Source organism: Ammodytes marinus (assembly GCF_949987685.1).
Source record: "Ammodytes marinus genome assembly, chromosome: 14".
NCBI lineage: Eukaryota > Metazoa > Chordata > Actinopteri > Uranoscopiformes > Ammodytidae > Ammodytes > Ammodytes marinus.
Window position 1 is genome coordinate 8,399,422 of NC_137218.1, and position 14,729 is coordinate 8,414,150.

The following is a 14,729-nucleotide window of genomic DNA, read 5'->3' on the forward strand; positions in this document are numbered from 1 at the left end:
CAAATAACTCAGTCATAGCACCTTTTGCTAGAAAAAACACTTATTGTCCAGAGTCCCCTTTTTTTCTCATTTAACACAAAAACAGAAGGGAGATTTTTTAGCTCCTTCAGAAAAACTGTTTAAAAAATGTTTTGTTAACAGGTCGATTTAAAATTATAATTTTTTTTTCAGTATGGCTCCAATGTTTTTGTGACTTCTTGTCGATAGAATGCAACAAAAATAAAGTTTCTAACCACTCTCAAAAGACAAAGGTGAAGTCGAAAAAATTTAATTTACATTATCTATTAAAATGCCTTAAGTTAGCTATAGTGCTAACATTTAGCATATTTACATACTTACTTTAGAATGTTGTAATTAATATAACTTTCTAAAGATAAAATACTTAAGCGCTCGTTAAGTGTACTAAACTGCTGTCTTAAGCTTTACTGATACACCCTGACAACAATTATGTAAATATAATATTTTCTTATATACACATTTTTCTGACACTCCAACTTTTCAGTTTTTAATGCCCTCAGTCATCCTATCTGCAAAAAAAAAAAAAAATGCAGCCTATTTTATAAACTTGTGGAAATGTGAGTTGACAGGGAAATAAAGTTTTAATACGTATGATATAATTCTGATGTCTTTGATCGGATTCTGGAAAGGTTCTGTTTACCATCAGTGTGTTGAGGTCTTACAAATGGGTTAAGATAATTTTCTTACTCCTGTGCCACTGTATCACAGGGAATCTTCCATATACATACAGGCAAAACCCAAAAACATTTCAGAGTTTGTAACAGATATACAGTATACATATATATATATTTTTTTTTATTCCGACTCACAACTATTCACATAGTATAAAAAAGATTCAACAGAATTAGAACAATATCCGACTTTAAAAACAGGGAAAATATTTTTGACTCAGTTTGTGTTTTGCATCATCAGCATCCTCCCTTTTAATCTTCTTCCTCGCCATCACTGTCGCTGTCCTCTAACAGTCGGGACTCAGCCAGCCGCTGCGCCACGGCCGTTACCATGGCGGCGCCCTTCCCACTGCCGTCCTCCGAGACCAGGAAGGTGATGTCACACTCGGGGGCGAGGCGTCTCACCGTCGCCTGGAGCTCCTCACTGAAACTGTGCAGGTAAAGAGGGAGAGAGAGAGAGAGAGAGAGAGAGAGAGAGAGAGAGAGAGAGAGAGAGAGAGAGAGAGAGAGAAAGAGAATACAGTATTGAAGCAACACATGCAGTTTATCATTTAAACAGAAATGCAGAGTGATTCACAAATGCACAATACATGTCTTATAATATATTTTAAAAATAAACAGTAAGACGAATATGGTAAGGATGGACTGTTCTTATACTTATATAGTGCTTTTCTAGTCGTACTTGACCACAAGATATTTACAGTCTAAACATGTGCAGCAGATACAGAGGGCAAAATACATAATGCAGGTGTAATTTAAAGGCAACTGTGTTGAAAGGAAATAATACTGCAGGAAAGAGACGTGGCGGTACTAAACAAAGATTCATAGATTATTTTGTCAACATGCAGTTCTTCTCACAAAGACAGGAAGTGTGTAAATATGTCAACACTGAGGGACGCCTGATGCCTTTTCACACAGACATATAGAATATTTTTTACATCTCTCTCAAAAATTTAGACAAAAGAATAAAATGAGGGAAATACATCTCAGGACATCCTCCTGGTTCACTGGCTGTTTACTTCCTGTCACCGGTTCAATGACTTGTTAGTTAGTTTTGAAGCAAATATAAAATAAAATAAATGTTATATATGGTTTATAAAACACTATATTGTGTTTTTTAAGCAAATATAAAGTCTTCTGTTTTACAGTTTTTTTTATATGCCTGTGAAGCATTCAGTTCAGTAACAGTGAAGGAACACTTAAAATGTCCTTATACCCGCTGCCAGGTATGTGAACTACATATTACACGTTTATATATATATAAATGATAAGTAGAGGCAACCAAACACTTGAAACTTTCAACCTCTAACTTAAAATCACTTTTTTATAACCTATATAAATGCATGCTTTTCCATTTAATTCTCATGGCTATCCTTTTTGTCTGCAGTTCTTACTTGGGGTGTTTTCTGAAGACTGTCCCGTCCACCCCCACCGTGGTCTTCAGATGGTCCAGCCCCCGGTTGACACGGATACGGTTGGCCATGGTTGCCAGGGCAGCGGCGCAGAGACAGGCAGAGCGCGAGGAGACGACGTCGCAGGCCAGACGCACCACACAGGCGTCCACAGGGTCCCACTTCAAACCCAGCTTAGTCAGAATGTTCTGGGCGTTCTCCAGACCACGGTCCGGCCTGAGCAAAACACACACGGACAAACAAAATGGTCAAATGATGAAAAGCATTTTCATTATAAAAAATGTAAATACGTTTATTTATTTTAGCAAGTGGAATGTTCTCAACTCTCAATAACTATCATCCTTTAGTTTATAAGAAACATTCATAAGCACCAAATTTGGAATTATGTGTTTTTTACAGGAAGGAAAGGGTATAGTATTGAATTGTATTCTGTAAAGTAATTTGTATCAAATGCTGTCAGATAAATGTAGTAGAGTCAAAGGTAGATTATTTCCCTGTTGAGGCTGAGTCGAGAAGAACTAAAAGTTTTAGAATAAGATAAAATAATTTGTACTTAGTGTAAGTATAGCACTAGTTGTTGGTTCTAGATTAGAAAGTTTACAACTCCACACCAAAGAATCAATGTCTCCTGAGAAAAGAGCGAAGAGGCTCCTGTCCAACACTCACTCCTCGATCTCAGAGATGAACTTTGTCTCAAAGCTTTCTGGCGTCAACAGCGTCTGGGACATCTGACCCTCAAACAGCAGCTTGTCCTCCGTCAGCTTCACCAGCAGCAGCCGAACGATCTCTCCCAAATACATCCCACTGATCATCTTCTCAAAGCTGTGGGAGACAGAGGAGCAGAAGGGACAAAAAATATAAACACATGGACAAACATAATATACAAATTAAATGTGGAGTCAGGGATCTGCAGAATGCTTGTTGCCAAATTCAGTGAATATCTCCTCACAATCTTTATGCTACCTGTCTGTACTGTGTGTGCACTGAAAATAAATTTAGTGTTAATACACAGCCTAGGCTCTTTAAACTGGTATGGAAAAAAGGGTAGGTAAACATTCACAGAGTCGAAGCTGTGTATCAACACTGGATTTTTATTCAGTGCACTGCACACACAGTGCGTACAGATAGCGAATCGTGAGGAGATATTCACTGATTTTGACAAAAAGGGATTTTGACAACAAGCTTTCTCCAGAATCGCTGACTCCATCTTTAGATCAAACTGAACAAACAAAGGAATGATTTTAAAAAATGCACAAAAACTTTGTAGTTCTTTAGTTGTTGTGGATGGAGTAATCGTTTCAGCATTAAATAGCATTCTCCTGAATGATGGTGGTACGTACGTGTGGACACCGGTGTTGATAGACGTCTTGTCCACCACCAGGTCAAACTCTGTCAGGATGTCTTTGAGAGAGCCATCGTCTCCGAAGCCGCCCCACTCTGTGTTGATGCACATGCGCCCGTCCACTCCCTCCACACGCTTCACGTTCTTCATCTCCTCCATGTAGCAGGCGTTGGTCCCTGTACCTACAGAGGGAGAAACGCATTATAAAGGGTCAAGATGATTTAATTAAAAAGAATATATATTTTGAGCATGTGGCGACTAGTTTAAATTGTAACAGTAAAAACACTTGAATGCTGTAAGAAAGGATACGTTTTTGCTTTTTTTTTGTGTACAAACTTTCATTTTGTTGTATGTTATGATGCAAGATTATTACACTATTGGATCAGAGAGATTTCTATATAAACAACATGTTTTGTTCTGTAAAATCCTGATTATAGCAATAATGTGTGTGTGTGTGTGTGTGTGCGTGCGTGCTTGCGTGCGTGCGCGTTGCGGAGAGCTGTAATCACCCCCACAGGGAGAAACAGTTTGCTTCAGCTCTCAAACCGAATTAATAACGTGAGAGAAAGGAATCATTTCAGCGCTACAGCACGACACTCATTATATTTAATGCTGTCGTACTGTTGAGAAGCCGCTCATTCTCACCACGTGAAACACATTGTGTCTGTTAGGTAAGAACCACCGTGTTCTGTAAGGTTTAGTATGGTGAGCAGCGAGGACGGCGTCCTGGGTAATGTAAATGCAGGTTCCTGTTTTTTAAAGGTTGGAACAAGACTTTGAAAAAAAATCATACAGTATATCTATAGTATATTAAATTCATCTTCTGAATATCAAACTCAAAGGCTTGAGAGGTAGTTTTCTACTTCAAAGGGAACAGCAGTCGTCGAGTCAGCTACAAATCTCTTATAGTGGAAATAGACAGTGGTGGAAGAAGTTCTTCAGATCTTTTACTTAAGTAAAATGACTTGTCAATCAGATTTTATTCATACAGCACTTCTCATAGATCAGAATTGACACAAAGTGCTTCACAGCATAAGAGAGATGAATCAATAAAACATTCAATAAAACAACACACCATTAAAACAGGAGCAGAGCAAATGGTATCATAAACACAAAAAAAACACAATCAACACTAATACAACACAACAAAACTTTAAGTACGTATGAGAAACCTAAACAGTAGTGAAGGTAAAAGTGCTCAATTAGAAATTCAGTCCCTTGCGACTGTTTTAACATATTATATTATTACCCAACTTTCTTTCTTTCCATTATGAATTATTCTGCTGATTATTTTATCCATCAAACAAGTGATAGTGAGAAATGACATCAATAACCGAAAGTGACACCTTAAGAATTTTTTTTCCAAACGACAGTCCAGACTTTCAAAGTTCTTAAATACACATTTTAAAATGATCTTAAATTATTAAATCATATTATATAAATATTTACATTATAAAAATATTTCAAAATAAAAGCAGCAAGTGGTCACATTTGAGAAGGTAGAACCATTGAAATGCTTTTGCGCTGACAGGTTTATCCGAGGACCCTATGAAGTGGTTTATTCATTAAAATGTTTTGCTTACCGATAATCATGCCGATCTCGCAGCTCTGGTCTCTATAGCCGCAACTCATCATGGTGCCCACCGTGTCATTCACCATGGCAACGGAGCCTATATCATAGTCCTGCAGAGAAACAGGTTTGTTTATGTGCCTTCAATTTGCAAGGTGTTTATTACCAAGTGATCTGCCCACACACAAACTGAACACACACACACACACACACACACACACACACACACACACACACACACACACACACACACGCACACAATATTGTGAAACTGCAGCCTATTAATCAGAGTGTAAGCTGCAAAGGAACAGGAGGAAAACCTGCATAAACAATGTCTAATCTTCGTACACGTCCTGACGTATCGTATCAACAACGTCCACAAAGATAAATGTGAGGTTTTTACAGAACAAATTAAGACTGAGGTTATTGGTCTTTCCTTCACTTTCTACATACACTGCATATTATACTGAGGTCTGTCATTACAATTTAATTGATTTAAATAAGCAAATACATTTTAATTGAATCAACTAATTGATCCATAGACTTATTATTGCTTCAATTGTACCTGTATACAATGTTGGGTGGTTTTGATGTAGTGGAGCAGAATTAGCAATGGCAGTAGTTGAATACATCTACATGACATTTTTCAGTCTTATGCCCATCATAAAAATATTGATTAAAAAAACATTTAAAAAAAAAACATTTGAGCCTCAGTGTTCCAGACTGACCCCTCTCCTGTGAATGGCTTCTCTGAGTAGCTTCACCACATCTTCACCCTCCACTCCGGAGCAGTTAAAACCTTTGGTCCAGCGGATCAGGATGCTCTGTGTAGAAAGAAAAATAGATTTGATTTGATAGTCTTCGGACTCAATGGGATATACCTGTATAAATAAAGGTTAAAAAAAAAAAAAAAAAAAAAAAAAAGATTTGAGAACAAAAATGTCTTCAAAGAGTAAGCTTACTTCCTCCTAAAAAACCCTACAGTAATTAGGGGAAATTATTAAAACAACAAGATGAATAGATGTGATATGAATGGAAATATAATGTCTTGCAACCTGTCTTGTATTCTGTTTTGAGTTGAAAAATGATGGCATTGCAATAAAAAATCAATAATAAAAAAAAAATAATGATGATGTCTTATTTAATCAGATCTAGCAGCATGTGAACGAAGCCTATTGTTGACTGTGCGTTGTTTACCTTGTCGATTTCTTTCTGTTCACAGGGGAAGGAGAAGGTGAAGCCCAGTGGGAGAGTTTGTTCCTTCAGACCCTGAGAGTCAAGGAAATCCCCAAGACAGGCCGCGATGTGGTCGAACAGCTGGACAGAGAGACAGACAGATGTTTAACTGTGACATCTTGAACATCTCTAGTTATGTACAGATAATAGGGAGGTTCTGATGATGTGAACAACGCAGGGTGTAAAATATTGGCTTTGAAAATGTTTCTTTATATTTAACCTTTAAGATTTGGTTTCTATTTCAATTTCAATGTTTGTATTTCTAAATACTTAAAGATATAGTGCGTCACTTTTTCATATACATGAATGTTGGTTACATTCAAGCCATCGCCAATTGAGCTGACACAAAGTTGATTAAGCATATCAGCTCAAAAAAATAAAAAATCCTTCATGCTTCGGTGTCTGTGTCACCTGTTCTCCTGTTCCCAGCATCATTTCCTTTGGGATGGCACAGATCTGACTGTCCATCTTCAGCATCCTCTGTTCCTCCTCCATCACACGCACGTGAAGAACCCGGAAGTTTGTCCCACCAAGATCCAGCGCCAGGAAGTCGCCTTTCTCTGCCAAGAGAGAGACAGATTTGTTTCTGCATTAAAAAACTGGAATAATCTATATTTATTTTGAGTTACAAACTAGCAAAGATTTTAAATGTTTGCCTTATTGTCCGATCTTTGAAATTAACAAAGTTTGTTTTTCGGGATTAATATTTAAAAAAAAAAATGTACACTAGGCTAGGCTAGGTGTTTGTTTCAGCCCTAACAACATTCATCAATAAGTTATTGAAAGTTTTTACTCATTGCGTGTCTTTTCTTGAAAATAATTTACTGAATATTTTTTTATAGAATGTTAGATATGTGGAACATATTGGCAAGCTATATTAGGTTAATCAAAGGTTAGTTGATTCCACCAACTTCCTGTCTGGTATTTGACAGTGTTGTGTCCTCACCTGTCCCATCCGGTGTGGCCCTTACGAATGTGGGCAGCATCTTGACTGGCGCTCTGTGGTGAGTGTGTTTCCCCAAACCTCGAATCATCTCCTTAAGCAGCCGAGCTGAAACCTCCTGCAGCTTCTCCACAGACAAATGGAAACCATCCAGGTATTTCTGCACCTGCACAGAGAGGCACGCAAAACAAATGTGTTTAATGCATGCTATCAACAATTTACATTGGTGAATTTTGTCCGGACTGGACAAAAACACGTATATGTTTTAATCACCTAATTCACCTTTTGCAAATTGGTTTGATTTTATTTAGCTTTATTGTTTAAATTTTGCAAATACTTTTACTTTAAATAACACTATATGTAAATATTATGCAGCCAATTTACACACACGCACACACACACTTTGATGAATATTACATTATTATATTTGTATTGCAGATTGACCACATAAAGCAAACATGACGTGATCCATGACAGAAAGGCAAACAATGAAGAATAACTGCAATAAATAATAAAATCTATATATTTTTAATAACCTTATTTATTGGGGTTTTCTACAAAAATACCAATACACTTACAGTGCTTATAAAATATATTCATGCAGCACTTAGAAAATAAAGTTACAACATGCTTCACATGGTTGAACAAGGATCTTAACACATCAGTACTGCCATGATTAAAATAATACCCAGAAGATGGCAGCATTTCCTCAAAATCTGTAGCGTCAAACCAGAGACAGCATTTTCTATAGACTGATCTCTAAAGGCGAGATTTTGTGAGCCCCTGTTTCCTTATGCATTCCTCAAGCGATACAACCCGGTCAAATTATTGCAGTCCCTATTATTGAGCTATACTCCACTTCAGGTCACACCCATGTTAAAATGTTTTCAATCACAGAGAAAGTTGTCCTTCCAGTTATGATAAGCAGGTTGTGGTATTCTAGGAATCTGTGTCCACTTAAATAACTGATCTGGATCTTATCTCACCAGGAGGAGTCGTCTTGAACAGAGTTTTTCTTTATAGTATATTTTTGTAAAAAAGGAAAAAAAGTGGCATGATGATCTAAGATGACATCATGCTTCATTTGCTGACAAGTCTGTGTCAGTGAACGTGAAAAAAAAGTACTGCACAGAAGAATAAGGAACACATTAAGTTTAGTCTCCTATTTTATTGGTTTGTTTCAACTTGTTGGTGAGCTGACTGACTTTTTCTGGCTGCCATTGAAATATGGCTTAAACGCAGACATTATTAGCTGTTGTAGCTTGTGGCTTATGGTTACACCCACAGTTAATATTAAATAAATATCAGCCTTACAAATGTGTCTTAGATCACAGGGTGTTTGTAAACTCCTATGCTTCTGTTAAACGGAAAATTTCTACAGGAAGAGGTAAAACATGTTACGATCCTCTAGAGATGACGGCAACAATTCACATTCTTTATCCCATTTTCCGCTTCCTTCAACACTGGAAAAATTCTACACTGCAGTGTTTAAAAGCTGTACTGGGCAGCTGTACCATACACAACTGCATGCATATTTCTACACATGTGTCAAAACACCCAAAGAGCACTTTCTGTAGACAGTTAGCAGACGTGAGGGGCATAAGGAGGGGGGACGTATTATGTAAAATGTTATTGCATTGTCATGATTGGCTCTTTCGACACAATGTACTTCATTTTTGGATCTTAAAAATCAAGTGAACAAGTCTAACAAGACCCTAAACACAGTCCAAGAACAACAAACCTGACCTGAATGAATAACTTATTTTATACAAGTTTCATACTTGATTTTTTAGTTTAGTTTCAATATTTATCTCCATATCTGCACATAAAACAGCTGTTAATCCATTAGGCCCAATGAACCAAACGTAATCCTCCTTAATCCAAACACTCCCTACACACTGTGACGCTGTATATGAAATATGTGTCCGGGTGAGGTGTGTGTGTGTGTGTGTGTGTGTGTGTGTGTGTGTGTGTGTGTGTGTGTGTGTGTGTGTGTGTGTGTGTGTGTGTGTGTGTGTGTGTGTTCAGCACCCACGTTTAAATCTATGGAGCCCAAGACTGGATCACGAACATGATGATGAATGTTTTGCATACATCTGTTCATTTGTATATTTCACCTACAGTAAGGCAAATGTTGCAATTACTTCAAATAAAAAGATCTATCTTAATCAAATTGTTGTTTAAGCTTCCAAATGGTCCTTCAGTAAATCCTGTTTCCAGCACCAGGATCAGGGTCAGGTCCGGAGCCTGTTTCCATAGATACAGGCATGAAGTGTGTGTGATTACAAACATAGACCACTCCTCTCTTTGTCTCTCTCTCTCTCTCTTCTTCTTCAATCTCTGGAGTTGAGGTAATTTTCCAGAGGCGTGCTTGCTCAAGTCTTGTGTCACTCGTCTCTTAACTCTCTATGTAGCATTTCACCTTGTCTTGTCCCAACATGCTCGTTCCTGCATCGGAGCCTTGGCGGACTTCATTCTTCCATCATGACAGATGGTTTGACGGATAAAATGCTAACTTTATGGACTGCAATATAGGGTGCAGTAAATCAATGTGAAGATATACACAGTAACAGTTAACAGTGGAGGCAGGTAATTTACTTAAAGCTATAGCGCGTGACTTTTTCATATAAACGAATGTTCGTTGGTTGCATTCAAGCCGGAAATACTAAAGTAAAGAAGAAGTACATTAACCTTGTACTGAAGTACACTGGACAGTGCTGAGTGGAGTGAACACACAAAAAAACACAGTTTCCGGAAAATAAAGTGTTGGGTGTGACTCCTGCATCAGCCCTTTTGAGGATTGTCATGATATACTGTACATGGTGAAATCATAAAGCTAAAAACTGGAAGTCCTGTCACTGTGACTAATCATTCTGCATGAATCTGACTAATATAATTTAACCCTACCTTTAATCAATATTGGTTGGAGCCACTTCACATTTTCTTGTCTTTGTACTGTGTGTGTGTGTGTGTGTGTGTGTGTGTGTGTGTGTGTGTGTGTGTGTGTGTGTGTGTGTGTGTGTGTGTGTGTGTGTGTGTGTTCAGAAAAATCCAAAAAGCTGATAATATGCAAATCCAATGATATCTATTTAAATGTCAACAAATCTGTGACATATTTTGCTGGCACAACACAAGATACTTTTTTTCTTAAATGTGTAAATTTCATATTTCCTTAAATAGTGCCTGAATGTATTTTTTTAAATGTTTCAATAAAGTTTTCTGTTTCCTTTGTGTTTGCTTAATTCTAAAATCTTATTTACAGATATTTAAGTAGCAGAATTTATGACAACAAGCAAAGTTATTTTCTTGTCAAATCATAACGATTATTTTCTCGATTAATCGATTATTAATCGATTAGTGTTTTGGTCCGTAAAATGTCAGAACATGGTGAAAAATGTTGATCAATTTTCCAAAGCCCATGTTGACGTCCTCAAATGTATTGTTATGTCCAAAACACACAGATATTTCAGTTTACTGTCATAATAAGATTAAAGAAACCAGAAAATATTCTCATTTGAGAAGCTGAAATCAGAGAATTTGGAAAAGATTTATTAAAAAATTACTCAGAACTATTAATCGATTATCAAAACAGTTGTCGATTATTTTAATAATCGATTAATCATTGATTCGTCGATTAATCGTTGCAGGTCTAGTCAAATGACATGTACCTTACTGAGCGTGTCCGGGGGGATGCCCTCAAGGTGCAGTGTCGAAGTGTCTCCGCTCATCTTGGACTTCTTGGATATAGGTTCGCTGTTGTTACCGTTTGCCACCATGTTGCTCATCTAAACGGAGGAGATAAAAGGGTCAGTTCACCCAAATTACAAAACATATTGTTTATGTATGTAGTTAGCCTCAGAACTCCACTGCCAGGGGGCGCTTGTGGTGTAGTAGTTAGAGCAAAAAACAAACAAACAAAATACAACAACGCATCCGTACCATGTTACTCAAATACAATAAAAATTTAGCAAATGTAAAAAATAAAATAAAAAATAAATATCCATTGAAATGTCTTAAACCACTCCTGCTGTCCATATGTATAAACAAAACTGAAAAATTATGGCTGTTTAGCTTGTAGCTTGTGCAGTGAGCGGTTAATGTTGAGCGTAAAATAAACAAGCGTTTCACCTTTAAAACTGGAACATGATATTGAGGTTTTCTGTTTGTAGCACACTGGTGTCCATTTCTGCTAACTAGGCCTAATGCTGACATTTGACATAATATATCTTGTTAACCAACAGTGTCACTCTCAACAAGTACATGCTATCAAAAATTCAAGGTAGTTTTATTTAACATAGCTACTAAATGTTAGCCAAATGACTACAAAGATTAAAAAGATAGCTCTATGCTAATTTAGCTCATTACCCACATGTTCAGAAGGTGATCTAGTAGCAAACTAGCTAACAAAGCAATAAGCTAGTTTTGCTAATTTAAACTTTGAAAGCTCAACTAGGTTCAATCATTAGGCCTACCCTCCATATAATAACTTTTTGGATATTTTATTTATTTATTTAGTAGCCTAACATAAGATCCCAAAAAGACAACAAGTTAAGCTAGATTAATGTAAATGTGTTGCTCTTGGAGGGTTTTATTTTTTCTATTTAACAGGCCAAGCATTAAATAAAAACCAAAAAGACATCTTTCAGGACAATACAATACAAAGAAAGAAATAACCAACAGAAAATGTATCAATACAAAAAGACAGTTTTTATATTAGCATAGGCTACAACACACTCTTGTTAAGAAAGCTAACATCTCATGTGTTTGATGACTTACCAGACACACTGACTTTTCTCCTTCAAGTGTAAATCCAACACACTGTAGGCTACTGTGTACTACAAGTGATATTACTTAGGCTACCTATAAAACAGTAGCCTATAAAAATGTGGTGTTGACAGAAATAAAAAGCTTGGGTTAGGCCTACTTAAGGATACAGACCTACAGTCTGTAAATAGCTTTAACTACAGTAGTATGGTCTTAATGATGCTCAAATATTTGTGAAGCTTTACAAGCTGTTGGAGCTCACCTTTAACCAATATTGGTTGGAGCCACTTCACATTTTCTTGTCTTTGTACTGTGTGTGTGTGTGTGTGTGTGTGTGTGTGTGTGTGTGTGTGTGTGTGTGTGTGTGTGTGTGTGTGTGTGTGTGCGTGTGTGTGTGTGTGTGTGTGTGTGTGTGTGTGTGTGCGTGTGCATGTTAAAAATGAAGCTCGAACCTGCAGAGCTGGATTGCAAGCATTGTGTCATCTGTATTTCTAATAGCCTCGCTGGGGGCTACCAATGTTAACAATATGAATCCTAATGATATTCATTACCTGGTGATTTTCCCACTAGCACCACCAACAGGGCACATTAAGCTATCCAGTGAAGTATATCAGCATTTACTGGATGGATTGGCACACATTTTGGTGCAAACATTCATAGTTCCAAAACGATGTATGAACTTTGGTGATCTTGTGACCTTTCCTCTAAGGCCACCAGTAGGTTATATTTAGAAATATCTCGAGAACTATTTGACAGATTACCATGAAATTCGATTCCAAGATTCATGGTTTAGATTTCAGAGTTTAAACCACTGTCCAAAAATGTAGTATTGTAATGTGTTAAGTGCTGACCTATAAACAGGAAACGCCAGCGACGCACAAAAGGGGAAGAAACCCTTATTTCACTTCCAGCTGCTGTCCTCCATCAGGCTGGTTTCAAGACACTGTAATACATCTAACATGGGGAGCACTTCTATCTTGGGAACGTCAATTTCCTGATACTAAGGTCAAGCATCTGATAGTCACATGATAGCTCCTTTCATCTTCAGCCATCAGACTCACTGAACTACTGAACCAAATCTATATGGAATTAGTTTAATAATGTGTCTAAATTAAGTCAAGAATTCAAATAAATTCAGTTTGCTTTTACGTTTGGTGAAAAGTAACTAGATGCACTTACCCAAATACTGTACCTGAGTAAAATTTTGAGATTCCTTACTTGAGTATTTTAATTTTATGATATTTTATATTTCAACTCCAATACATTTAAGAGGGAAATAGCCTATATTGTAGGCTAATTTATACTTAGTACAAGAATTAGTTTCCCAGATCAACGAAAACATGAAAGAACCACCTATTACATCAACATTACATAATAATAATGGCAGTGACACTTGCCGTTCTGTATAATACTTTAAGGATATTTTGTTGCTTTTTCTTGTACTTTTACCCAAGTCAAATGATGAATACAAGACTGTTGCTACGTGTATGGTCCTCCTACCTGAAATACAAGTTTTTTGGTTGTGTTTTTGGGTAGAGTCAGCATGACATTGTATGAATAACCTGCAGCTCTTCTACTCCGCCCATTGCATTCATAGAACTTAGGAGCCTAAAACTGCACTCTCACTTACACTCGTATCCGTCAACGTCAGAGAAGGTCATGAATGAAAAACTGTGACACTCACTTTGTTCACCTGGATGCAGTCAGTTTATGGAAGTCTGTGTTTAAGCCACACCTCCTCAAAGTCTCTGGGTCACCTGAACGGGGTAAAAAAAAATCAGCTTTAACTCATTTCAGCCGTAGCCTACTCTTGTAAAGTCTTTACTAACAGATCTGACTAATCTGTTGCAATTTCATATCAGACAGTTTTTAAAATAACTTGGAATTAGCACAGGTAAAATCTGATTTGTAACCTGAAATAAAGTCTAGCTTTCCACTGGACTACTACAATATTGGACTTATTTAAAGAATAAAAAGGTTTAAAGAAACATTTAAAGTCAAGCTGTTAGTCAAAGTCCATTTGGTTTGCAAACAGCCAAAATTACTGCTAAAGTCACAAAAACATATCACAAGAAATACAGCTCAAGGTTTAAAATCTGAAGTTCAGGGGCCCCTCTGGGGTCCTTTAAAAGGGAAGCAGAGTTGCTGCTGTTTTACAATTAGCATAAAGAATCTGAGGATAAAAACGTTTAAAATTGTAAAATTAAATCATCTCAGACTGGATACAACACAAACAATAATATTTTACAGGCTCTGTTTTGGCTTTTTTTCAATGGCATATGATGGGAACAACTTAATCTACTTGATAAAGCATCTTAAAAAAATAATCTAACATTTAACATGTTGCCCTGAAGTGTTTTTGTTTTAAGAAAAACAGTGAAGAAAAGTCTCTTACCTGTGCGTCTTGATCGAGCTGAAAGGAGTTAACTTCCTCAATGAGAAAGAAAAAAATGCGAGAGCTCCGTTTGGGAGAGTGTTGACACCCATCTCATCTGCAGCTTTAATTTCGTAACACGTGGAGACGTGCTGTGTGTGTGTGTGTGTGTGTGTGTGTGTGTGTGTGTGTGTGTGTGTGTGTGTGTGTGTGTGTGTGTGTGTGTGTGTGTGTGTGTGTGTGTGTGTGTGTGTGTGTGTGTGTGTGTGTGTGTGTGTTTGAGTCCGATGAATGACGATGACGCTTGTGGCTCTCATGTTTTACGCGCAGAGGCACGAATCCAAAACAGCTGATTTCAAGGAACAGTCCGACACCGACAAGGACAGCCGGGGCCGAGAG

The 14,729-nt window shown here is 37.2% G+C and overlaps 1 protein-coding gene across 1 annotated transcript; it reads right to left on the bottom strand.

Annotated features, from left to right (window-relative positions):
• Window positions 1-785: 785 nt before the first annotated feature.
• Window positions 786-14,449, bottom strand: LOC307261129 (hexokinase-2-like). The gene is made up of 12 exons (XM_080041589.1): window positions 14,352-14,449; window positions 13,641-13,713; window positions 10,861-10,977; window positions 7,196-7,358; window positions 6,661-6,809; window positions 6,211-6,330; window positions 5,742-5,837; window positions 5,027-5,126; window positions 3,442-3,625; window positions 2,768-2,923; window positions 2,084-2,317; window positions 786-1,119 (listed from the first exon to the last, which is right to left on the bottom strand). Exons 3-12 carry the CDS (start codon window positions 10,975-10,977, stop codon window positions 942-944), a joined length of 1,497 nt encoding a protein of 498 aa, XP_079897715.1. The 5' UTR covers window positions 13,641-13,713; window positions 14,352-14,449; the 3' UTR covers window positions 786-941.
• Window positions 14,450-14,729: the final 280 nt, after the last annotated feature.